Genomic DNA, 24,335 nt, shown 5'->3' with positions numbered 1-24,335 from the left:
CCTGTGCTGCTTTGGATACACCGTCCTGTTGTAGGTCTGATCTACACCCAACAAAACTCACTGTCTTGAATTTATAAGAGCTGCTGCACACTGCAGGGATTTGTGCAGGGGCACTTGTGTATTTCTCCTGTGCTGAAGGCATCAGGACCACACTCTTAAGCATGTGCCTATGACCCACTCCACACACACCCTGGGTGAAATCCTGGCTCCACTGAGTCAGTGGGGCCTGGGGTTTCACCTAGTGTTTTGTATTCTGCCTTATATCAACATTAAATCTTGGCCTAAATGCAGGCCAGAGAAGGTTCTTCACAGTGAACTTTAACGGGGCAGAGCATGAGTCCCCGTGAACTGGCTCAATTCTGCTGGTTGCCGTGGACAGGCTGTTTCCCCATGCTCACCCTACACTACTGGTAAGTCTAGTGCCACTGGTTGTGCTAGATCCCCAGTTCTTGTGCTCTGGGAGCACAAAGACTGCGACTGTGGCTAGCCCCTAGCCAGGCACACAGTAAGTGGAGCTCCTTTTGCACGCCCACCTCCCATCCTCTGGGTGTCTAGGGCCTAATCCACAGCCCACTGAAGTCAGTGGAAAGGCTCCAATTGACGTCAGTGGTCTCTTGTCAGTTCCTTACTCAGGGCCAAGGTCTTGTAAAAAGTTCCAAATTGTGGGGCTTGCATTGTTTAGCACCACAAGGCAAATCTTTGTATTGGAATTCTTGAGGGGCAGCTTTTGGCGGTACAGAGTGGAAGACCTTCATTGTGCATTGGGAATTCAGTTAACGTGGGTAATAAAACTAACAATTTGCTTCTATTTAAAAGCAAACCCAAAGGACAGCGTTGCTTTTCTACTCTATTTTAATTCTAACTAAGGTGCTGACTTGAGCATAGATACCCACCAGATCTTTCTCAGTAGGACTGCACTGTAAGAGCAGGGGGTAGATGAGGACAAACTGACTGTCACAAGGTGCGCTGGTTGGGGCTCAGCCCACCCTGGACTGGGCTTGGCCCCAATTCCTGGGGCCATATGGTAGGATTCTGTGACTGAGAAGCAGGCCTGCAAGACATAAAGAGCAGCCTGAGCGCAGGGAGACATAAAGAAGCAGAGAGACTCTCCTTAGCTTCTAGGCAGTGCACCCGGATAGGAGAAAGGATGTGGTTTATATGGTGCACTGTTATACGATGGAGATACAAATCTCACCCTGAAGCAAGGGATTGGAATCCTGACACTGCTGGGAGTAGTTGGCTGATGCACAGGCTAGTCTGTTGGCCTATCAGTTCCCATTGACTTTCACATTGCCACTGCAAATGGCAGGCTCAGGTTGGAAATAATAAGTTTTTAAGGGACTTTTTTCTACTCTGTTTTTTCCACACAAAAATTGTTGCTTTTTTTTTTGTTTTTGTTTTAGGTGATCTTGCTCGTGCTTCATCCAGTTCACTTTTTGCCTCAAGCTGCAAGAAAATGTCTGTTTTTTCAATAGTGAACATGTGAGAATTCACATTTTGCAACTGCTTGCATTCAGAATGGGCATTTTTTAGGAGGAAACTTGCAACTCATAGATGGGGGAGGGATAGCTCAGTGGTTTGAGCATTGGCCTGGTAAACCCAGCCCTGTGAGTTCAATCCTTGAGGGGGCCATTTAGGGATCTGGGACAAAAAAAAATCTGTCTGGGGATTGGTCCTGCTTTGAGCAGGGGGTTGGACTAGCTGACCTTCTGAGGTCCCTTCCAACCCTGATATTCTATAACAGTTTTTTTCAGTTAAATGGGCCCCATCTTTCAGTTTGTAGGAAAATGCAGTTATCCAACCCCCACTACTCAAAGTAACACAGTTGGGATTTCTTTTGAAGGGAAAGAGGAGAATGTCTTCTGGCTAATGCCAGGTGTCATAAATTAAAGCCCCTGGCCTCCCCCCCCCGACAAAAAATAAATAATACAATAAAAATTTAAAAATATGAGGTTGATTAAGGATGTTGATTAAGGATGTGGAGAAACAAATCCCCCATCCTTCCCCCTCCAAAACCCCCAGAACATTCCCACCATTTCTACTAGGATTTGACAATGTCTAATCTCTTATCCCCTAGTGTTTGTCTCTCTGCTGTATAAGGCACCTGTATACTGGTCCATCCTCCCCAGCTCAGCAGTGCTGCACCTGTTAAGGCAGAAATGTCTGCCTTCCACAAACAGCTCAGAAAGCAGTGTGCAGCACATAGCATTGACAAACCCACCACTGTGCCTAAAAATAAAAAGGCAGATACATGACCCTCCCATCCTACTCCATGGATACAGTGCAGAGATTTGAGAATGATGCCCCCTGGGGCTCCTGGAAATTCTATCAGATGAGAACTAAATCAATGATTCACAGCAATAATCACAAACGCATCAGAGGTTAGCCTGCGTAAGTCACATTCATCCGTGGTGGAACTCCACTGCTGTCAGTGTGGTTACTTCTGGGATGAATTGGGTCCTGTGCATTTAACAATTTAAACCCCACAAGGAGTGTTACCATTTATATTCATGAAAGTGGTGGCCTAGTCAGACTCAGACAGGTGTTGTGCAATTGTCCTCCCCTTCTCCCTCCAAGAACTGCCAATGGACCTCAGTCCTGATTTGCTGCACTATTTCAGTCCAAGCCCCGACCCCCCTGCTAATGTATCTCACTCCTGATGTGCGGTGGCCCTGCTCTTCTAGTGCAGGGCTCCCCACAGGGCTTTGCCCATGCAACTACATCTTATGGTCTTCCATATAAGACTAGAGAAATCTTATATGCCCCACAGGTGTTGCTGGACTTTGGCACAATGCAGGAGAGCGAACGATGGGAGCGTGACTCTAAATCCTTGATTCTCCAAGACAGTGCCACCTGGAAAGCAGGGTTCAGAACTGCCGCTATCATGTGGAGCTGGGCCTCCCTTAACATTTAGGAAAGGCATCAGTTAGTGCACGGGTCAGGCGGTCAGGAACTCCAGAGTGATAATCCCAGCTGTACCTCTGACTTCTAATATGGCCTTAGGCAAGTGCAGTAATTTAACTCTCTCTGCTTCAGTTTCCCCATCTGTAAAATGGGGACAATAATACTTATCTACCTCACAGGAGGGTTTTGAGATTTGCTCTTGGACAGTCTGTAAAGTGCTATCAGAATACTATGCATGGTATTAGTGGTATTATATCATACTACAGTGGTATTTCCCTTCCAGATCTGTGTTCAATGACAGACAGGAGATGTATGCAAAATTACATGGCAACTGGGTATGGATTCTTTTGGGCTAGAAGTTGCACAGAAAAGCTGCTATCATCTAAAGGGATAACAATTTACATGGGAATGGATTCCAGAGGCAAAATTCAGATCCAGACCTGGCTTTTTAACACCTTTCAAGGTTTAGGGGAATGTGACATTTTAGGTTATCCTCTTATAAATGTTGAGACCCAGAGTCCTTACCTAGGCAAAAATCCCACTAATGTCAATGGGAGTTTTGCTGGAGCAAGATCTTAGTGGTTTGGCCCAAAGAGACTAACTTTGAATTTCACATCTGGATTTGTGTTTTGAACACACCCCTAGGTTAGGCATGTTTGGATATGGGGTGTTGGCTGAGGCCTATTTTGACAGTACTTTAAATAGGGCTGGGTGAACTGGTCTGGGTAAAATATGAACTGCATATACACACATACTCTCACATACCCCCTTTGGAGCTGATTCGCTGCCCACTTACATCAGTTTGACATCGGTATCCATTTGGCCCTGAACCTTAATCCAAACTCCTCCTAACTCCCACAGGCCTTGATTCAGCAAGTCACTTAAACATATGCTTAAAGTTACATACTTTGTTGCACTGGGGCCAAAGCTCGCAACAGTTTGCAGTCCCCTTCAGAGCTCATCTATATGTCTCCTAGGTGGGGGAGCTCTGCCAGCCATGTAACATGCTGCTGCTGCCCCACCAGGGGAGCACTGCCTGCTGCCTTCACAGCATTTCCAGCCTGCACAAACTCCCGAAGCCAGTGACTGAAGGCGTGCAGGAGAATCTGTCATACTAGAGAGAAGAGAACTAGCCACAGGGCCACAAAGTGGTATTCTGTATGAAAACTGGCATGGCTACTGGCTCCACAGCTCTCCACACCGCAAAGACGGATATTTTATTGCAGGGGTTCTCAAACTTTTGTACTGATGACCCATTTCATATAGCAAGCCTTTGAGTGTGACCCCCCCCTTATAAATTAAAAACACATTTTAATATATTTAACACCATTATAAATGCTGGAGGAAAAGCAGGGTTTGGGCTGGAGACTGACAGCTCGCCATCTCCCACGTAATAACCTTGTGACCCTCTGAGGGGTCCCGAACCCTTTTGAGAACCCATTTTATTGTTTTACTTTGTTTCCCCCTTCTCTCCTGCCTTTTTTAAGGCTATTAAACGCAGCATCAGAAAATAATGTTATAATACTTCCTTTCTTACTTACAACGAACACAAGCAAGAAAATTCACAGACAAGTGGAAACTACCAAAATCAAATCTCCTGGCTGAGGGTGCAATCACTGACAGGGGTCAGGGAGGCTGGTCTTTCCCTGTGTTCAGCACTGCACAATCAGCTAGGGTTAGGGGAAGAAGAAATGTTATTTCTCTCAAGTAGTGACTCTAGCAGAGGCAGCAGACTGAACTTGATGGGCCAATGGTCTGATCCAGGATAGCAAATCTATGTCCCCTAAATTTTCCAATCCAGTCTCGGCCTTGTAGCACATAAAGGGAAAATTTCTCCTCTTGGATCTACCATATTCTGCCTTCATTGTGTGGCTGGAATGTCCAACTTAGGTCATCACGAATTTTACCATGTAATGAGTGCAGATATGCATTGTGGACAACAGAGACACACCATAGAGTCAAGAAGAGAATTCTGGCCATCATGTATCTTTTTCATATCCATGCAGACAAAAAAGCACACAAGTATGAGAAACTTCATATTATTAAAAGATCTTTTTCTATCATGTTGTTAGGTATACAGTGATGTGGGTGTCTCTTTTCTTCCAGCAATACTGGCTTGATCATGTTGTCTTAATCAGGCAACAGTCCAGTTTATGTCAATGGAAGGGTTTCTCCAGATAGCATTTGTATCTGAAGTCCAGAACACTCTGTGCATTCAGTCTGCAAATTCTAGCCAGATTAAGAATGATCACGAATAATCAGTCCAGCGGTAATCAACTGGATGTTAGCGAGGGGTCCAAGTCTGAGTTTGAGTCTGGATTTGAACCTACGGGTATGTGGGTCTGGGTTTTGGTTTGACACAGTAGAGATAAGGGTCAGTTGTGAAATTTGGCTCTGGCTTGAGATGTGGATCTGAGTTTTCCTAATGTTTGGAAATTCAGAGGTGAGAGTTGGTTCCAGCATATCTGTAAGGAAGACAGCCACCCAATACTTCTGGCCACAGAGACCCCCTGACAGTGGTAATTGGTTTTTTGGTTTTTTTAAGTTCAGATATTTAAATTGTGCAGGGATCATTAGAATATGCAAGAAAACATACTCTAATGGCAAAATCTTAGACTTATAATAAAAGAATAGCTCATGATATGGTTGTGTTTTATAGTCCTAGTGAAGAACCATCAGAGGTCATCCTCCTTTTTTTGGCTTGGCCATGAGGGGCACCAAAACCATTTTCCACCATGGGTAGCAGAAGGGCTAAGGCCATTTCTGACACTGAACATCTCAATACTGAAAATAGAATTGGCTTAATTTTACATGTATTTAGAGACCTAATTCTGCTCCCACTGAAATCAACAAGAAGCAGAAGCAGGTTCTAGGAGCCTCTCTCAGGCCTTTGCCCAGCTTGCTGACATGCCCTCCGATGCCACAAGTTTGAGCACTTCTGAATTTGAGCTATTTGGGGCCTTGATTAAAGCCCATTGAAATCAATGGAAAGACTCCCACTGACTCCAATGGGCTTTGGATCAAGGTCGCTACATTTAGAAAGTATATACATGCAGAACAGAATGACACCTTTATGGACTGATTATATTTTCAGCTACTACAGACGCTCCCCAACTTACGCAAGCGTTCCATTCCAGGACACCTTGTGTAACTTGAATTCTGCGTAAGTCAGACACATATACCCAACAATTATGCCAAAAAAGCCTCCTCCTATTTGTAGCTTACGGAACTTTTTCCGTACGTGCAGATTTGCGTAAGTCGGGTATGCGCAACCTAGGCGGCGTCTTTTATTATGTATTTGTTTATTTTATTATCGCATTCAGCATTGCTTACTTTCCCCATTATATCTGCTAAAATGATCAGCAACGGACTTTAAAAGTGACCCCGCAGTGAGCTGAATAGGTTTACTTACCTATCTGTCATTGTTTCAGGCCTTCTGCGGTCCCAGAAAAAAACACTGCATTAGATAACCTTCCAAATGTGATGTGAGTCTTTCTCCTCAGAAAAAAGGACTAGAAACGAGGTTGACATCCTGGCCCCATTGAAATCAATGGGCATTTTGTCATTGACTTCAATGGGGCCAGGATTTCACCTTGACTCTTTTTTATAATGAAAACTTAGATTGTGCCCAATTTGCATGTCACTAGGTCCATATCAGCACATCAAGTGGGCTGCATCTGGCTCATATGTTTGAAACCCCTGCTTTAGACCTTTGCAGCTACTAGGGCATTGGTGGTGAACTTAAGTACAAAAAATAGGCTGCCTTGCTGGGCTTTATACTCTCACACAGGAGAAATGTGGCCTATTTTAATATTCAAACTGACAAATGTACCACGCAGTGGGGGGTAGCAGAGAGAATTCTTTCTGGGCCTGACAATCCAGCAGTGTCCTATGTTTTTGAATATTCTTGCCATTTGGTATAAGCTTGTGTTTTCCAAAGGCAAAAGTAATTCCTGGAAAGTATGTTTTACTTTACTTACTAACTAAAACAAAGACATTAAATAAAAACATATAATTATAAATAAACATTAGTAATACTTTGCACTTCTTTAGCACCTTTCATCTAAACATCTCAAAGTGATTTACAAAGTTTGGTGTTATCCCCATTTTACAGATGGATAAACTAAGGTATAGCAAGGCTATGAGCCTGATTCTGCTTCCTTTTAAATCAGTGCCGTTCACTTCTATGGAAGCAGGAGCAGGCGCTAAGGATACATCTATGCAGCAAAAAAAACCAACAGCAACAAAAACAAAAAGAAAAACCCCACATCAGTGAGTCTCACAGCCCAGGCCAACTGACTTGGGGTCACACTGCATGGCTACAAATAGCAGTGTAGACTTGGGACTTGGGCTCTGAAACCCAATGGGGAAGGGAGGGACTTGGACTCTGGGCTTCTACGCAAACCTGAATGTTTACACTTGTATTTTTAGCCTCGCACCATGAGCGCTGCAAGCCCAAGTCAGCTGATCCAGGTCAGCCTCGGGGTTTTTACTGAAATGTAGATGTATCATAAGCAACTTGCCCAGTGTTACACAGCAAGTCAGTGGCAGAGCTGGGAATAAAATCCACGTCTCCTGACTCCTAATCCTCTTCTGTTTATACTAGACAATACTATCTTTCTTCCCAGTGATCCAGAAGGAGCAAATACCATAAGACTCGTACAAACCACCCACCCTCTTCACTTCCAACACTGTTTTTTATACTATTCCCATGGTTCATACCCTGGTAACATTGGTCTAACATTATCGTTGCCACTAACATAACATCCTCTTTAAAATCTTTTAAGATCTGCTGCCATCTCAAGGAAAACTTTGAAGAGCATTCTATTTAGAAATGCATCTGTGAAATGTAACACATTTTGTCTTTCTGTTCCCCTGTATTTTGTATTATTAGAGCCATTTGTATGAACAGAGGAGCTTTGCTGTTCCTGCTGCTTCTCTCCCATCTGAAGTGATCATGTTCTGTTTGTGACATCATCACCATTTCCACAGCAGCCTGATACGATGTCACAGACAGTGGAGTATACCTCCCACTTGTGAACAAGCTACTGGTGCACCACATTCTCGTAAGAAACATGGCAAAGCTTTCTGTATCCAAGCAGCTGTGTTTTCATAACAATAACTAAGGAGAAAATAAATGCAGAAAAACTGAGCAGAATGATCTCTATATATAGAATGTTTTCCATGAGGTGTGAGCAGGCTTTTCACAGTCCCAGTTCCTTAACAGCAGGGCTCATTCCTCTGTACGTGATATCTAGTTAGAGTTGTGAAAATCCCACATTCCTCTGCTGAGTGAATCCACAACAAAACATAATTTGTAGCAGAATGTGCATTTTTTGTTTTACGTGCCATAAAGAACAGAACATAATTATTAGTACCAATGGACAACTAAATGTTCTAATATTTAGTAAGTCATGATTAAAGCTGGGTGAACTATTCACTGCAAATAATTTACTTTACAAATTTAATCCTCTTTTCTTTTCACAAATTATTGTAAACAGGCAGGTTTTCGGAAGTTTGTTCACTTTCTGACATTCAATGAACAGTTTGTGCAAACATATTTCAGTCTATGGATTGCTCATGAACCTTTCACCATAACTAGCATGTCACATAGTAGTTATTCATAATTTGCAATTAAAGCTGTGATGGGTCACCTAAGTCACATGGTATTAGTTCTGCTCCCTGATTGGATAACTCCATAACACACATACAGAGCTTTCTGAGAAGGCCACACAATCACTTCCTGTGCAAATACCCCAGGAATGCATATTTGCAGTAGTAGTATTTGTGATCATTTCCCTTTCTGCAAACATTCTTGCAAACAAAAATTCCTTTGTGCGATCATCTGTGGAAAGTGAATAAAAGGGGTTGTGAATATCATCATCAAAAGGAACTCTGGGGGGTTATTTGAGTAAATGTTGATTTGCAGCATGTGCCCAGCTATGTTTATGATAACCTCTTGCATGGTGTTAAAAAATCTTGTCATAGGCACCTCTTTTTCCACATTTTACATCTGTAGTGGATAAAGTGCAAACCATGGGCCAAAAGCACCCCAGGGAGTTCTATAATGGGGACATCCTCATCTTTAGTATGGAAGCATGACACAACGAGAACACAGTTCCCAGCCTCTCAATCCAAGCTGAAAGTCACTCAAATCAAAATGAAGTGTTACATGCTGAGAGATGTACTCTCTACTGTCTGCCCTTGTCATAATAAAGATGAGGGTGACTGCAATTTGGTCCGTTTTAGGCAAATTTGAGGTAGCCCACAGGTTTCTGGGAAGTTGCCTTTGCAACCCTCACTTGAGTAAATTTGTGTGCTTCTGCTTTAATCCTTGAATATATCTTTGTGTAGAGTGGGGATGGGGTAACTTCTCTTCTGGAAGGGATAACAAAGGTCAGTCTCGTAAAATAACCCCCAAAACAAAAGCATTTTTTAAAAAGGTATGTGAAATAGCTGCCACGGGGTTTGTGCTGAGCCCTACTCCCCGAAAATTATAAATCAGGGTTAAAAACTGACATTTTCTAATATGAAAGAGCTTTCTAATGTGTTCTGATGGGCACCAGATGATATATCCCCCACTTATCCACAGAAAGAAAAGACCTTTCATTTTTTATCCAGGCTGGCATGCAATTCTGCCTCAGAGACCATCTTGTCAAAGGTGCGCATGTTCGTTTCCTCCCGCACCTTTTCCCGGATGTGGAAGGATGCCCGGGCAACCGACCTGGCATTTTCCAGGACAGTTTTCTTCTCCTTGAAGATCTGCTCACTCCTCTCTAGTTTTCTCTCAATGGACAGGAGGATCTCCCTGCGTCGGAAGTCCTCGTACTGCTCCACCTTCTGCTTGTTTACCTTCTGCATCTTCTCCTTCTCCAGGCGGCTTAGGATCACCTTGCGTGCTTTCTGTTGGACCACCTCCTCAGCCACCTGGGCAGCATGCTGGAGTTTCCTCTCTGTCGCTTTGGCCAGGGCCTCCAAGTGCTCCTTCTGCTCCCTCTCCTTCTTCTCGGCTGCCAGCTTGGCTCTCTGGATTTGCATCTCCTCCCGTTTAGCTTTCTCCCTTAGCTCTTGGTTCCTCTTCTCAATTAGGTGCTCATAGTTCTCCTGGGCCTTGTGTAGGTTAACCTCCAGGGAGGCCGTTAGCATCTCTTTCTCCTCTGCCTCTTGCCTGACCAGTTCCTTGAGCAGGGCCTCATGCTTCAGCTTCTCAGCTTGGTTGAGCAACTTCTTTTCCTTCTGCAGCTGCAGCTCTTTCTTCAGCTTCTTCTGTGCAGCAGTGGACAGCTTATCCTGCAACAGCTGTTCTTCTCGTTCCAGGAATTCTTTCTTGTCTTCTTCCTTTACCTTCAGGTTGTGCTCTTGATGGAGCTTCTTCTGCTTATCTTCCAGGATGGCCCTCTCTAGCTTATCCCTTTTCATTCTGTCTTGCTTCTCCGCTTGCTCCCTCCACCTCTCTTCATACATCAGGCACTGCTTCTGCTTCATCATGGTAGCCTCCTTCTGCCCTTGGGTCAGCTTCCCACGGCGTTTCTCAACCTGGGACTCCCACATCTTTTGGCACTGCAGCAGAGCCCTCTGCTTCTCTTTCTCTTCCTGCTCCCTCTGCTGCTCTGCCCGTCGCCGCTGGCTGTCCCACTGGAGGTGGGCGGCATACCTCTGCTCGTTCAGGATGTTCTCCTCCTGGTGCTTGGCTATCATCAAGGCAGCTATCTTCCTGTCCATCTTGGGCACCTCCTTGAGACCTTTCTTCTTCTTCACCTCCTTGACGATCTTCTCCACTTTCTTTGTGGTCTGTGGGGAGTGGCTCAGATCCCCCAGGCTGAAGCTTCTGCCCACCAGGGAGTTCATGGCAGCCACCGTCCTAGTCCGAGGGGTCCCTTTGGGCCATCTGTCCCTAAAGCTTTCTCCGCTGTAGGACGAGGATGCCCCTGATTCAGAGGAGGTTTTGGTGGAGAACCCCTCTCTCCGTTTCTGCAGCGAGTCCAGGGAATGGCTCTTGGTCTTGGTCCCAGTTGGAGCCCCTGCCCCTGGAGCTAGAGTACAACTCCCATTGGTGGTGGTTTTGAAGGAGATCCTGGCAGCTGGGGAGGAAGGGAGGCTGCTTAGCAGGAGGGGAGTGAAAATCCTTCTCTTCTCCTCTCGGATAATCCTTTCTCTTTCCTCCCGGCACTGCTGCAGCTTCCTCTGCCGGTCCATCTCGTATACCTCGTACAGGCCGGCTGCCACCCGCATGGACCTGCCCGGGGCCTCCCTCACCAGCTCATTCATGGCCCTGGGCAGCAGCTCCACCGGCTTAACCGCGCACCGGGCGCACGCCTCCAGGGAGCGGGGGCTGGTGAGCACGTAGCGGCTGCCCTCGGCCTCCGGGCAGTCGAAGTTGAAGAGGTCCAAGTGCAGCAGCGGGGACTGCTCGCGGCGCCTCCCTGGCTCCCCCGCGGGCGTTGGCGGCGGCGGACGCGGGGCCCCTTCGCCCGCCGCTGCCGGGGGCGCCCCATCTCCAGCTGCGCCGCCTGAGTCTGTGCATTTCTCTTCGCCCGGCTCCGCCGCCGGATCCACCATGCCTGACCCGCCGGAGACTGCAATGGAAAAAAAACAACAACCCATCAGGGGGATAAATCGTACAATACCCCGGCCAGCCGATTTAATCCACGCGAGGATTAACCGGGCGCTGCTCTCACGCACACAAAACTGATGCAACCCTGAGCAAAGAGGCAACGCGGGGAGGAAAACTGCCCGCGGTCACGGGCGGCTCAGTACAGCCTGCATGTGTGTTAATTCCATGCAGGAACATTTCTGCTCGAAGTTGCAAAGTCATAACTAGTGGCACATGAAAGGACCGGCTGCCCAGGCAGCATTTGGGATGCAGGGTTCCCAGACTGGGCAGGTTTCTTTGTGCAGGGACCAAAGGCACTGCTTTTAAGTGTCATTTAACCTCTCAGACATTCACCTTGGGCAGAGGGGCAGTGAGAAGGAGGGTGACAAGCCAAGCTGCAGTTCAATTCTTATTCCTAAAGGCTGGCAAAGGCATTGTTGCACACCGGATCAAACAAACAGCGATAGCCAAGCAAAGACCCTTTCGCTTTCCCAATGCAACATTTCCACTCTCTTTATTCTGTGGCCGGAATGCAGCGCGAGGATACTGACCATGCAGAGCCTCTGCTAACAGACTGCTTGGCAAAAAGCCCTTGCTGTTTCTCCGCCGAGCACAGAAGCATCATCCTGCGACACAGAGAACATCCCTCCCATGCATGTGGGCCGTAACTCCAGGGTACTGCCCCTGGCTTTCCCCCCACCCCTGCGCCCCAAACAAACGTGCATCAGCCTACGTCTGCAGACAACATGCTAAGGCTTAAACGTCCTTCCTGGATCATTCAGGATAGAGCGGAATTGTGGATGTCATTCACTTACTTTGCTTTGGCTCTTTCAGCGGCAGGCGGAACCGTGGGCTTTTGTCCCCTTGCTTCCTCCTCTTCAGTAGATGTAAGAAGCTGTTTAGTGCTGGATCAGGTTACTGATGGTAACAGCAGCAGCTGCCCTTCCATGGCTCCCAGCAAACCCTGCGCCGACACTTCACCTAAACACAGGAGGAGGGTGCAATCTCAGGCATTCTTTTAGGGGGACAGATAGTTACACCCCTGACCTGGCTTCTCTACAGCCTCCAAAATCTTGCAATTTACCTGGTCTCCTTCCCCAGCTATCCTTAGTAGAGGCTGGGATTTGATAAGAGCAAGTGTTGGCTGAAGAGCGGGAGGGGGGAACAAACTACCCACAACCCCAGACTGCTTCTCTTTTCATGACGGGGGTGGGGGAGACAAAAAGAAGGTACTATGCATACATGACGAGCAGTTCTCCAAGTATCACTAGGGTCATCTTGTCTGGCACTTGTAGTATGGGGTGGTTTAGGTGGAGGAGGTGACAAATTTCACAAGCAAATGTATTAGCTTCCCAGGATTTCCCCTCCCTCTTTTTTTTTTTAAACTATTTAGAATGCTCTGAAATAAAAGGGCCAGGTGAATTCTTATTGGAGAGAGTCGTTATGGTGTAAAGCAACAGCTGCTATCCTGCCAATTCCATAAAATGTATGTGTGTATGTTTACCTAGGAATGTTGTTATTATTTTAAATGTATTACTGTAGTGCATACAGGCCCCACTGGAGGTCTGGGCCCCAGTATGCCAAGCTCTGTATATATATTTAAAAAGAGACAGTCCCCCACCCCCAAGATTTTATAGGCTATATAGAAAAGACAGAAGAAAATGTGGAGGAAAGGAAGGACTCTTAACCTCATTTTACAGATGGGGAACTGAGACACAGGGAGATTAAGTGACTTGCCTAAGGTCCCAAAGGGAATATGTGGCAAAGCTGGAAATTAAACCAACATCTTCTGAGTCCCAGTCCAGTGCCTTGACCACAAGACCTTACTTCCCCTACTAAGAATGTTATCTGCTGTTACTTTTATTCCGTTTTTTCTTGCTGGGGAGAGAATTGAGGGGACATAGCTCACCATGTAAATATATTGTAATAAATCTGCAGCCTCCTTGGAGTTAATGGTTATCACTATTCAGCTTGTCTTGACTTCACTGTCACCTCTGAGATAAAAAGCTTCCTGCTATAAAAGCACAGTTGAATGTATGGGGAATCTCTGCTCGCTGTCAGCAGTATACTGTCTCTGACACAGCTAAGCAGTTCTGATTCTATCCAATAGAGGACAGTAGTAAACATAGTAGCCAGTTCATTACAACCATTAATGCTGTTAATCAACTTGCCATTTAATTGATACATTTACAGTTTAGGGTTACTTGAAGAACAACATGTGACCAGACAAATGACCTCTAGGGCAGCCCCAATTTAAGGGTAAAGTGTAGTTTAAGGGTCAAATATGGCCCACAAAGGCCTAAAATGCAGTCTGGGACTGCCCTCTCCTTGTAACAGTAAGGTAAGGACTAGTGGCCAACTGCAGGTTGTTATTGCTGGTGCACCCAGATAACAAACACTTTTGACCTGTCTGCTTAGGGATTTCTAGCACATCCACACCAGTATACCAAGTAGGTAGGTGGCAAACTCTACCAACAAACAATACTGATTTATCAAATCTAATGGATTTATCATCATAATATCTAGGTGACAACTGTAAAGATCAGCAACCTTTCTCACATGTAAATCGTGAATTCTTCAGGATACGACAGTGTGCTCAATGCCTTGCCCAGTGAGGGCTGGGCCTGTAGGCACTACCATAATGCAAATAACTAGTAAAACTAATAATAATGGGTGCATCGTTACTGCCAATCTAGGACTGTATTCTCTGCCTCATGGAAAATATTAGTTGCATGTGTTTGTGTTTTGCTATTTACCTTATGTACATTGATATGCAAATTTATACGTGGCCCTTTGGCTCTTCGAAAGTTGATGTTGCAACCGTCACTGTTGCCTAGTTTGGGCCTTTTGTTCCTTCTATTTACTTATGGACCTGCTTTACACAAGGAACACTAAAAGCTGCCTTCTGTGTCTTTATGAGGTATTAGTATGCACAGTCTGCCCACAGGGCCATATTAATCTCTCTCTAGAGGACTAATACAGACCAGAGGCTGAATGTCCAAGGGCACTCTGGAGGGATTGAAGAGACACATTTCTGTCACTGATCCTTTTTATTTACAGGATGATAGGGCCCATTTCTCTTTTGCCCTGCACCTTGTGTAGTCATTTGTACACTAATCCAAAGTGGAGATAAAATGCTACTAATCTCCTTTGGTAGCATGCACTTTTGCACTGGGGTAAATCACAGCTCAAGTTGCTGAGAAATGCAGAATCAGGCCCATTGAAGCTAGCGTTGGAAAAAGATGTATTAACACAGCTAGTGCATCTCCCTGCCAGTGTACAGCTGCTCTTTATTGCACATTTATTAGCGTTTTGTCCAGTCTAGTTTTAAATTTGCCAATTCATGGGGCTTCGACCATTTCCCTTAGGAAACCATTCCACAGAGATCTCATTGTCAGGATGTTTTCCATTATATATAGCTTAAATTTTCCCTTTCTTAATTTGTGGACATTAGTCTTAAATAAGTGCCCCTGTCCCTTTTTATTATGCTCAGATCAGTCCTCCCCTCCTTTGTGTTTACACCTTTCCAATGTTTGTAAATTGTTTTCATGTTCCCTCTTAGTTGGCCCTTAGCCAAGCTAACCATGTTATCCTCATAAATCAATTCCTCCAGCCTAGGATGTTCAGACAGCGAGTGTGAAAAATAGGGTCGGGGGTGGGGGGTAATAGGAACCTATATAAGAAAAAGACCCAAAAATTGGGACTATCCCTATAAAACCAGGACATCTGGTCACTTTACCCCAGCCCCACAATCATTTATCAGCTTTTTCTCTGAACTCTCTAATTTGTCAATATCTTTCTGATAATTAGATGCCCAGAACTGAACATGGTATTCCATGTGCTGTCACACCAGAGCTACCTGGAGAAGGACTGTTACCTCTCTGCTTTGTGGCATGGTGCCTCTGAATGTACAACCCATGGTTGCATTGGCCTTTTTCTCTCCGACATGATTCTTCAACTCAGATCTCATTTGCTATGACTCCTACATTTTCTTTCAATGTTACTGCCTCTCAGGTCTCTCCCTTCCAGTGAAAACTTGGTTTATGGTTATTTCCCCATCAATGTAATTCCTTACATTTTCCAAGCTAAATCACGTCTCAGTATTGTCTGGATTTTCTACTCTCCCTGGGTCTCTCTGGGTACTGACTGGGGTTCACAAATACCCCATTTTATGCCCAGACCAGGGGTGGTGTGCCAAGTCTTCATTTATTCACTCTGATTTAAGGTTTCACGTACCAGTAATACATTTTAACGTTTTTAGAAGGTCTCTTTCTATAAATCTATAATATATAACTAAACTATTGTTGTATGTAAAGTAAATAAGGTTTTTAAGATGTTTAAGAAGTTTCATTTAAAATTAAATTAAAATGCAGAGCTCCCTGGAACCGGTGGCCAGGACCCAGGCAGTGTGAGTGCAACTGAAAATCAGCTCGCATGCCGCCTTCGGCTCGCGTGCCATAGGTTGCCTACCTCTGCCCCAGACTATTCCTGTCCCTTTCATGGGTATGTGGGGAATGTAGAAGGAGCTCCCTTGCCTTCTTATGCAGGGTCTAATATGATTGCACTCCCTGCAGTCTCTTTATACCACCACAGGGACCAGCCACCACAACAGGGGAAGGCAGTACACAGAGTCATTCCCCCATCCTTGCCTGTGCCAGCAGAATATCCTGCGTCTTCCTAAGGGATAGTAGAGTGTACACAATCCAGCATAATCCCTCCTAGAGCTTCCCACGGGCTGATACAGCTGCACCCCACTCCAAGATGGTCTATCAAACACAATCAAGCACTGTGTATCATAGGCAAGTTTGATTAAAATGGTGCTTGCTCCCTTTTCTAGATCTTTAATGAAGATATTAAATAAGACAGGACCTCAGGCCTATCCCTGTGATACCTCTGTATATATACACACACACACACACCTTCCAGTTCAATCAGTTACTGCATCTTATAACCCTTTGTTTACTGTTGTGCTGTCAGTTTTCAGTCCACGTAAGTGTGATTGTAGCCAAGCTGCTTTGAGCTAATGATGAGAGTGAGATTTGGTCAGGCAGCGTATACAATGCTTTTTCAGCCACAGAGGAGGGAAACACGAGAACATTGGTGTAGCTAGGCTACAAAAAGGAAAGGGATGAGCTGCCAAGTTCCAGCTGGAGAGAATTTGTCTATCATGTCTCCTTTTATTTACTCCTTTGGTTTGCCCTTTGTTTTTCTCTCTTCCCACTTTACATTCTATCTCCAGTCCTGGCCATCTTTTGCATCCTCACTCAATGCTGGCAGTCTTGTGGCTGCTCACTACCAGTATACACTTCTCCCTCAGAAAGACATGCACCGAGCTGGTTGGTCCCCTTTCCCTCCTCCCCCATGTATCTTCCCCTTTGTCTGTTTCTCAATCCCGGGAGCCTATTTTCCCTATTCAGAAAGAGTCCATGTTATTGTGTCTGCAGGACATGCCTGACTTCAGAGGGAAATTGACCAGCTGTGGTAACTGCTCTGTTCCCCTGCACTCACAGCAGATCGACTCCACATAAAAAGCATAAGTTGTGCGTGACTAGGGCTCGAGGGGGCTCAGCTCCCTCAAATCTATCAGTTCAGCTGCCTCTCTGTGTGCGTGCCCATCTTGAAGCAAAGCCCCAACATTCATGAAGCTGACTTCATAGATGCTGGAACTAGGGATGCTGGGGATGCTGCTGCATCCTCTGACTTGAAGTGGTTTCTATTATGTACAGAGTTTACAGTTTGCTTCAATGGCTCTCTGCACCCCCCATTATAAAAATATGTCCAGCACCCCAGGTGATATGTTACTGAAAAATGCTGTTTTAAACAAATGACAGTGCTTGCAGCTGTAACACTGCAGTATTGTATTACTGCTTGAGAAACTGAATGTGAAATGAATAAGAGACAGTGAAAATGACCAGTCTGGTTGTACTGCCCAAAGTGAGTGAAATGCAAACTGTAACCAAGAAGAATAAATAGTGTGATGGAGATTAGAGTTTAAGATTATTTTAGTTTTCAGTAACCTAAAATGTTATTTATAAAACAAGAGAAGAGATTTTTTTTCTTCCCCTTTCTATATGATTTTAACCTGATTGTTCCACTGATTTTCCCATTAAAGGGACACCAAGAACTTACAGAGCTTTTGAAATTTTCAGAGGACACAACCTCCCTGCCTTCCTCCTCTGCATCATAGTTGTGAGGAACAGTACTAAAACTGCATTTCGAGGAGGAGTCCCCAGCTACCAAGCCAGAATCCTTAGCCAGCAACTTCGAATCTTCGAATATTAACCTGCTCCTGAATAAGCAGGTTAATATTCGAAGATTCGAAGATGCTGGCTAAGGATTCTGGCTTGGTATTTGGGGACTTCTCCTCGAAATGCAGTTTTAGTACTGTTCCTCACAACTATGATGCAATGTATGATGTAGTATGTTAACATGTAGTGTAACTTTGCCTTAATGAAAATAAATCATCCCTCCTACCACACACATTTTCCAGGAATGTAATCTACTGTTTCAGCCTAACTCAGAGTTCTCTTTCATTTATGGATTCTAATTGCTCTGTCCTAGTAATCCCCCACCTCCCCCAATTCGGCTGCATGCAGCTCCTCAGGTGTGTGAGGAAGAGGGCAGATAAGCACTTCTGTTCTCATGTTGGAGTGAGGTGTAGTGGGGGGGGGGGGAGGCTGATGACAATATAAGGCCTGCTTCTTCATTGCTTTGTACTGTGTGTCGTCACTTCCATTTGTGTGCAGTGAATGTAAAATGCACGTAGACATGACCGTATCACATGGGTAGCATTTTGCATAGCTGTAGATTACTGCATATTGGGAAAGGCAATGAAGAATCAGGACCATGGTGCTTGCCTCAGGGATTCATGGGAATTTGAAGAAAAAAATGTAAAACCACACTCCCATGGGAAGAGTGATCCCCAGCACGTATACTCACACCACACATGCTCATCTCGCACCGACACAAAAGGCCCATCTGCACTGCTTAATCAACTTGCTGCTGGAGACAGGGGTGTCACTTTTTCCAGTCCTGTCTAGCATGCATATGGACTAGAGAAGAATTGTGATGCTTAGTTGAGTTACCCCTGCTGTCACAATGAGATTGTTTAACAATGACCTGACCTACTAACTTGGCCTTGACTACAGGCATAATAACCACTACATATGACAACCATTCTTAATAACTTTGCTTAAGCACAATATGTGTCTTCAAATGTAACCTGTGAGTAACAATGATCATAGTAAATATTTTCATTATAATAGCACCCAGAGACCTGAATTGGGATTGGAGCTCCAGTCCGCTTGTACTGTACAAACACAGAAAATGCCTGAGTTTGAAATGAGTTTTAACTATATGTAAAGTTTGAAGGGTGAGCACCAAATCCATCTCCTAGCTAGAAGAAAAGAAAAAAGAGATGAGACTCACAGAAAAAAATGTTAAATGGCCCATTTTACATTAATTTTAACTATAATTAGTGGATTTACTTGTTAATTTCCAAAAAATTCATTCTGTCTCCAAGTGCCCTGAGCTTGTCGAGAATACCCTGTTATTCATGCAAAACTAAGAGATAGAATTCCTGTTTTAAGTATAAGTCAACAAATCCTAAACTATGGAGGTGTTACAAGAATGAATTCCACCTTCATGCCACCATTTCCCCCCCACACACACCTTTGAAGAACAGTGAAGCAATTGTACTTGAGCAATGAAAGACTATGGCTGGAGGAGATGCCAACTAGATGTTACGTCTCCTTTAAACTGACATCTGGGAATACTGCCAAATTGAAGATTGTCGGAGGGAAATCTTCCTAACTCTGATAATATTTGGAATAAAACTCTATTCCAGATGTTGCCTCAGAACATGAAAGCCACTGGACTGGGGTTTTAATATGCCACCCTTGCAATTAGCTTGTGTTGAGTTCTTATTGCAAAACTGACAATTTACTAATTCCTTGAGGCTCAAAGAGTCATTGCATGAGGCAGCTTAGTGCCAAAGAATCCAGCATCACATATATAGAACAGACTAGGTACCAAAGGGTTAACTGATGTAATCTAAAGAAAAACTGCTGTGTAATATAAAAGATTCTAATAGCTACATTTAATTACAAAGCAGAGTAAATCTATACATAAATGACTTTCTTAAACATAATTTTAAAACATAACATTCAAATAAGAAGCTGAAAGTTTCTCAATCTATTGATGTAAAGTAGGGCAGAAGGAATACAACTTGTGTGAGAGGAAGGGTAGTTCAATAGGGCTTGAGAGATGCAGGTACAATTCTCAGCTCTCTGACAGCCTTGCTGTGCAACCCTGGATGAGTCACTTATGCCCAGATAGCTAAAGGTATTAAGGTACCTAGTTCCCATTAACTTCAACAGGAGCTTGATCCCTAAATACTTTGGGGGTTGGACCATGGGCCTTGGTTGCTCTGTGCCTCAGTTCCCCATCTCTAAAATGAGGACTATAGCAGTTCCCTGTGATGAGGAATACCTTAAAGATTGTGAGATGCTCAGATACGATGGTGATGGGACCTATATAAGTACAGCAGATAAATTTGAATGCAGGAGACTCTCAAAGTGGTTGGACAGTAACCTGTTATTTATAGGTATTTAAAGAGAACTAGAACTTGCCTTCCAACCACTTTGAGAGCTCATCTCGTAGAAGCAGGAGCCACACAACGTGTATGCCTCCACTCTAAAGTACATGCTGTGAAATATCAGTAAAACAGCAGCTTCCATTGTAGAATACCCCAGCACTATTCATAGGTATGTAGAGCAGGGAGGAGTGATGGGGATTTCTAAAAACAGTTCTGTAGAATTCCATTTTAATATATATGCTTATACAGACACATTCAGCAACCCTGACTTGCTTACACAAGCAGTCCCATTGGACTCAGTGGCCCTGCCTCTGTGTTCTGTTGCAGCCCTTTTCTACCAGCTCTACTGTCTGTTGAGATACTTCTGGGTCTTAAAATGGCCAGCTGAAAACTGGAGCACTAAAATTAGGGGATGCTTTTGAAAATGCAGGTCCAAGTGACTTGCTCAGAGTAACACTATCAGACTGAAGCGGAGCTGAGGCGAAACCCCAGATCTCCTGACCCAAAGGTCCATGTTTTCAACACTAGAATACACTGTCTTAGACTGACAAATGAACCAGACAGGACCATTGATAAAATGTTGCTATTATTTACACCTGTGAAACTCATCTGGAGCAAGTTCTTTTTTTCAGAAGTTCTTAACTCCATTGACTGTTCAGATCAGTGTGGCTGAGATCAGAGTGTGGCTACTGTGTGTAACTGGGTAGGTGGCTGTTTTATTGTTAGAAATCAAGTTACTAGAAATTTCTCTTTTGCAATTCCAGGATTCAGGCCTGGATCCTGCATGGTGTTGATAAGCATTCCAGGAGTCGCTCAGCACCTTGCATAATCAAGCTATGATTGTGCATGTGACAGGTGGACAAACCCTTTGGGACCCAAAAAGGGGGGCCTCAGGGTCCTGGGTCCCCCATGTCCTGGTTTTCCTTATAAAATCAGGCAATGCCTCATTTTGAGGGTGGAACCTAGGACCCAGAGGAATAGTTCCCAGTAGAAATGAAAGCGATAGGAAGCTCGAGCAGCTGGACCCAATTACTAGGTGGCAAAGGGGCCAGGTGTGGAGGCAGTGATTGCTACTCTAGAGAGAAATAACTCTCTGCAGCTTGGGTGGGTTTCTCACTGCGGGTATTTTATCTGGTGAGTTTGTTTTCTGTTGTGCATCTTATCTTTGAAGTAAGCTGCCCAAGAGGCTAGGATCTTTTTTGTAAAGTGTTTCCTGGCTACTGGCTTTCTGAGGTTAAACTGGCCGTTTTGCAGAAGAGGGCTTTTCCCCAAGTATGGTGTTTCTTGATGGGGTTCTGTCATAAACAGATAGTTAAGGGTTAATGTCTCTCTTACCTGTAAAGGGTTAACAAACAGGGACCCAAAACACCTGACCAGAGGACCAATCAGAAGACAAGATACTTTCAAATCTCATGGGAGGGAAGCCTTTGTTTGTGGGTTTTGGGTTTGGCTTTGTTCTCTCTGGGTCCTGGATGGGACTAGAGGTGCAACCAGGTTTCTGCCAATCTCCCTGCTACAGTTTCTCTTATCTATTCTGAATTGTGAGTAAGAAAAGGTGGTCATACTCTTTTAATTTGTTTTTTTTTCATTTACATATGTGTAGTTGCTGGACGTAGCTTACATTGTGTTTCTGCTGGAGAAAGTTTCTTTCTATTCTTTATAGTTGAAAGACCCTGTAACTTTTTACCATCTAAAGTGCAGCGATAAACCTTTTACTTTTTTCTTTCTTTCTTATTAAAAGTTTTGCTTTTAAGACCTGTTTAATTTTTTTCTCCTAGTTAAGGTTCAAGGGAATTGGTGGGGAGAAGGAAAGGATAAATTTTCTCTTTGTGTTATATTCACGCAGCTTGTATTGTCTCTGGGTGAGGGGGAAGGTAACACTCCTCTCGGTGTAGTGATTCAAAAAGTTGAATCAGGCAATCTCCTAGTGTTCCCAGGGCAGGAAGGAGCTGGGAGGAAGAAGGGAGGAGGGAGGGAATGGCATATTTCCCTTTGTGTGAGACTCAAGGAATCTGGGTCTTGGGGTCCCCTGGGAAGGTTTTGGGGGGACCAGAGGGTATCAGGCCCTAAAAATTCCTGATTGGTGGCAGCCTATCAGAGCTAAGCTGGTAATTAAGCTTAGGGGAATTCATGCTAGTACCCATATTTTGGACGCTAAGGTCCAGAATTGGGAATTATACTTGACAGGTTCTGGAATTGGGCCCTACTATAGAACAAGGGTGCCTGTTTGATGTTTAAGTGGGTGTCCTACAGCAAAGGGCTATGTTGTCTTCCTTTCCCATGGAGGAACCTGTGGATGGGGCTAGACCGGCAGGAGGGTCCTCGTGGCTAGCCTTGGCATTTCCAAGTAATTATCTACTCATATGGGGGTTGAAGGTGGAGTAGGGATAGCAGAACCTGGTTTCCTAGAGGCAAAAATATCTTTGAAAGGTGGGTTCCCCTCCCCGGGCCGGCTCCAGCTTTTTTGCTGCCCCAAGCGGCGAAGGAAAAAATAAAATAAATAAAAGCTGTGACTGGCGGCACTTTGGTGGCAGCTCTACTGCACTGCTTCATTCTTCAGCAGCAATTTGGCAGTTAGTCCTTCCCTCCGAGGGGGACTGAGAGACCCTCTGCAGAATTGCTACTGAAGACCCCGGACATGCCACCCCTTTCCATTGGCCATGCTAAGCACCTGTTTCCTGCACTGGTGCCTGGAGCCAGCTCTGTCCACTGGATGAGAGACAGTGGGCCTACCTCAACACCAGTGGTTTAGATCCCTTCACACTCTGACACAATCTACGGCAGATTTTTTAACTCCTGGATCATGACACAGAACTACGTGGCCAAAAAAGTCAAAGGGTCCTACAGGAGGCTGTGGGAGAGTTGCAGAGCCCACTCCACTCTCACCCTATTGTAGTGTCTACCACAGCTCCAGTCCATGGGACGGGCTGGGCTCAGCTTCCTGCTCCGCAGGGGCGGATCTAGCTTTTTTGCTGCCCCAAGCACGGCAGGCAGGCTGCCTTTGGCGGCTTGCGTCTGAGAGGTCTCTGCTCCCGCGGATTCAGCGGCATGCCTTCAGGAGGTCCGCTGGTCCTGCAGCTTCAGCATACCTGCTGCCGAATTGCCGCTGAATCTGTGGGACCAGTGGACCTCCCACAGGCAAGCTGCCGAAGGCGGCCTGACAGCTACCCTAGCAGGGACCATCAGGGCATCCTCCGTGGCTTGCCACCCCAGGCACGTGCTTGGAGCGCTGGTACCGGGAGCTGCCGCTGTCCCCTCCACATTTTGCTTCCCTCCACTTGAAGCAACATTAATTCCTGCTTAGCCTTCTGACTGGAATAGGGAGCGCTCAGCATGGAACAATTCCACAAAGAGTAGCTGGTACCTTGAGGTGCCTCTCCTGCCATCTGTTTTGCCCCCAGACTCTCATGCAACCCTGATCCTGTAGAGTTCCACTGGAGAGGGGTCTTCTGTGGAACCCCATTGTGGGAGAGAAGAGGAATGGAGGAGCCACCCTGTAGCGAGGGGGCCTCACTCCCCGCCGCCCCTGGGAGGAACAGGCCAGAACAGGTGTGGCAATGGGCGGAGTCACTGCTGCCTGTCCCTGCCCCTCCTCCCCCCCCTCCCCCGGAAGTCAAGGGGCGGGACAGGAAGTATAAAAGCCCGGCCTCAGAGCTCAGTTGAGAAGAGGCTGCCGGAGAAGGCAGACACTGGGGGCCTAGCTCCTGCTGGGCCCAGCCTACCCCGTGCTCGGTACCCAGAGGAGTGTTGGCCTGACCTGCCCCGTGCTTGATACCCGGAGGAGTACTGGCCTGACCTACCCCGTGCCCGGTACCCCGAGGAGCTGCCTGAGCTTCCCGACAGCCGGCCTTCGGAGGAGCTGTCGGAGCCTCCCAACGCCCGGTACCCAGAGGAGTGGGCCGGACCTCCCGACGCCCGGTACCCAGAGGAGTGGGCCGGACCTCCCGACGCCCGGTACCCAGAGGAGTGGGCCGGACCTCCCGACGCCTGGTATCCTGAGGAACCCATGGTCTGGGACCCACCAGATGACGCCGGCGGATGACAGGTACCCAGTGAGGGGGAGGTTGGAAGTGGCCCGGGGGCAGCCGACCCCAGTCAGGCTGCAGGCTCACCTGAGCCGATGGCAGTGTGTTTCGGTCAGGATCCCCCACTGACCGCTAGCGGTGTTGACCACTGCTAGGGCCCCGGGCTGGAACGCAGTGGAGTGGGAGGGCCTGCGTTCCCCCTGCCACCCCTTCAAGG

The 24,335-nt window shown here is 45.8% G+C and overlaps 1 protein-coding gene across 1 annotated transcript; it reads right to left on the bottom strand.

Moving 5' to 3' along the window:
* Window positions 1-7,012: 7,012 nt before the first annotated feature.
* Window positions 7,013-12,697, bottom strand: CCDC177 (coiled-coil domain containing 177). Its single transcript, XM_030559698.1, has 2 exons — window positions 12,049-12,697; window positions 7,013-11,480 (listed from the first exon to the last, which is right to left on the bottom strand). Exon 2 carries the CDS (start codon window positions 11,461-11,463, stop codon window positions 9,511-9,513), a length of 1,953 nt encoding a protein of 650 aa, XP_030415558.1. The 5' UTR covers window positions 11,464-11,480; window positions 12,049-12,697; the 3' UTR covers window positions 7,013-9,510.
* Between the last annotated feature and the right edge of the window lie 11,638 nt (window positions 12,698-24,335).

Source organism: Gopherus evgoodei, chromosome 4, assembly GCF_007399415.2.
Source record: "Gopherus evgoodei ecotype Sinaloan lineage chromosome 4, rGopEvg1_v1.p, whole genome shotgun sequence".
Lineage (NCBI taxonomy): Eukaryota > Metazoa > Chordata > Testudines > Testudinidae > Gopherus > Gopherus evgoodei.
The sequence above is the reverse complement of the archived record's forward strand: the minus strand, read 5'-3'. Positions and strand labels throughout refer to the sequence as shown.

Bases quoted from the DNA above. Each gene is read 5' to 3' on its own strand.
- CCDC177 (XM_030559698.1), bottom strand. From the start codon at position 11,463: ATGGTGGATCCGGCGGCGGAGCCGGGCGAAGAGAAATGCACAGACTCA.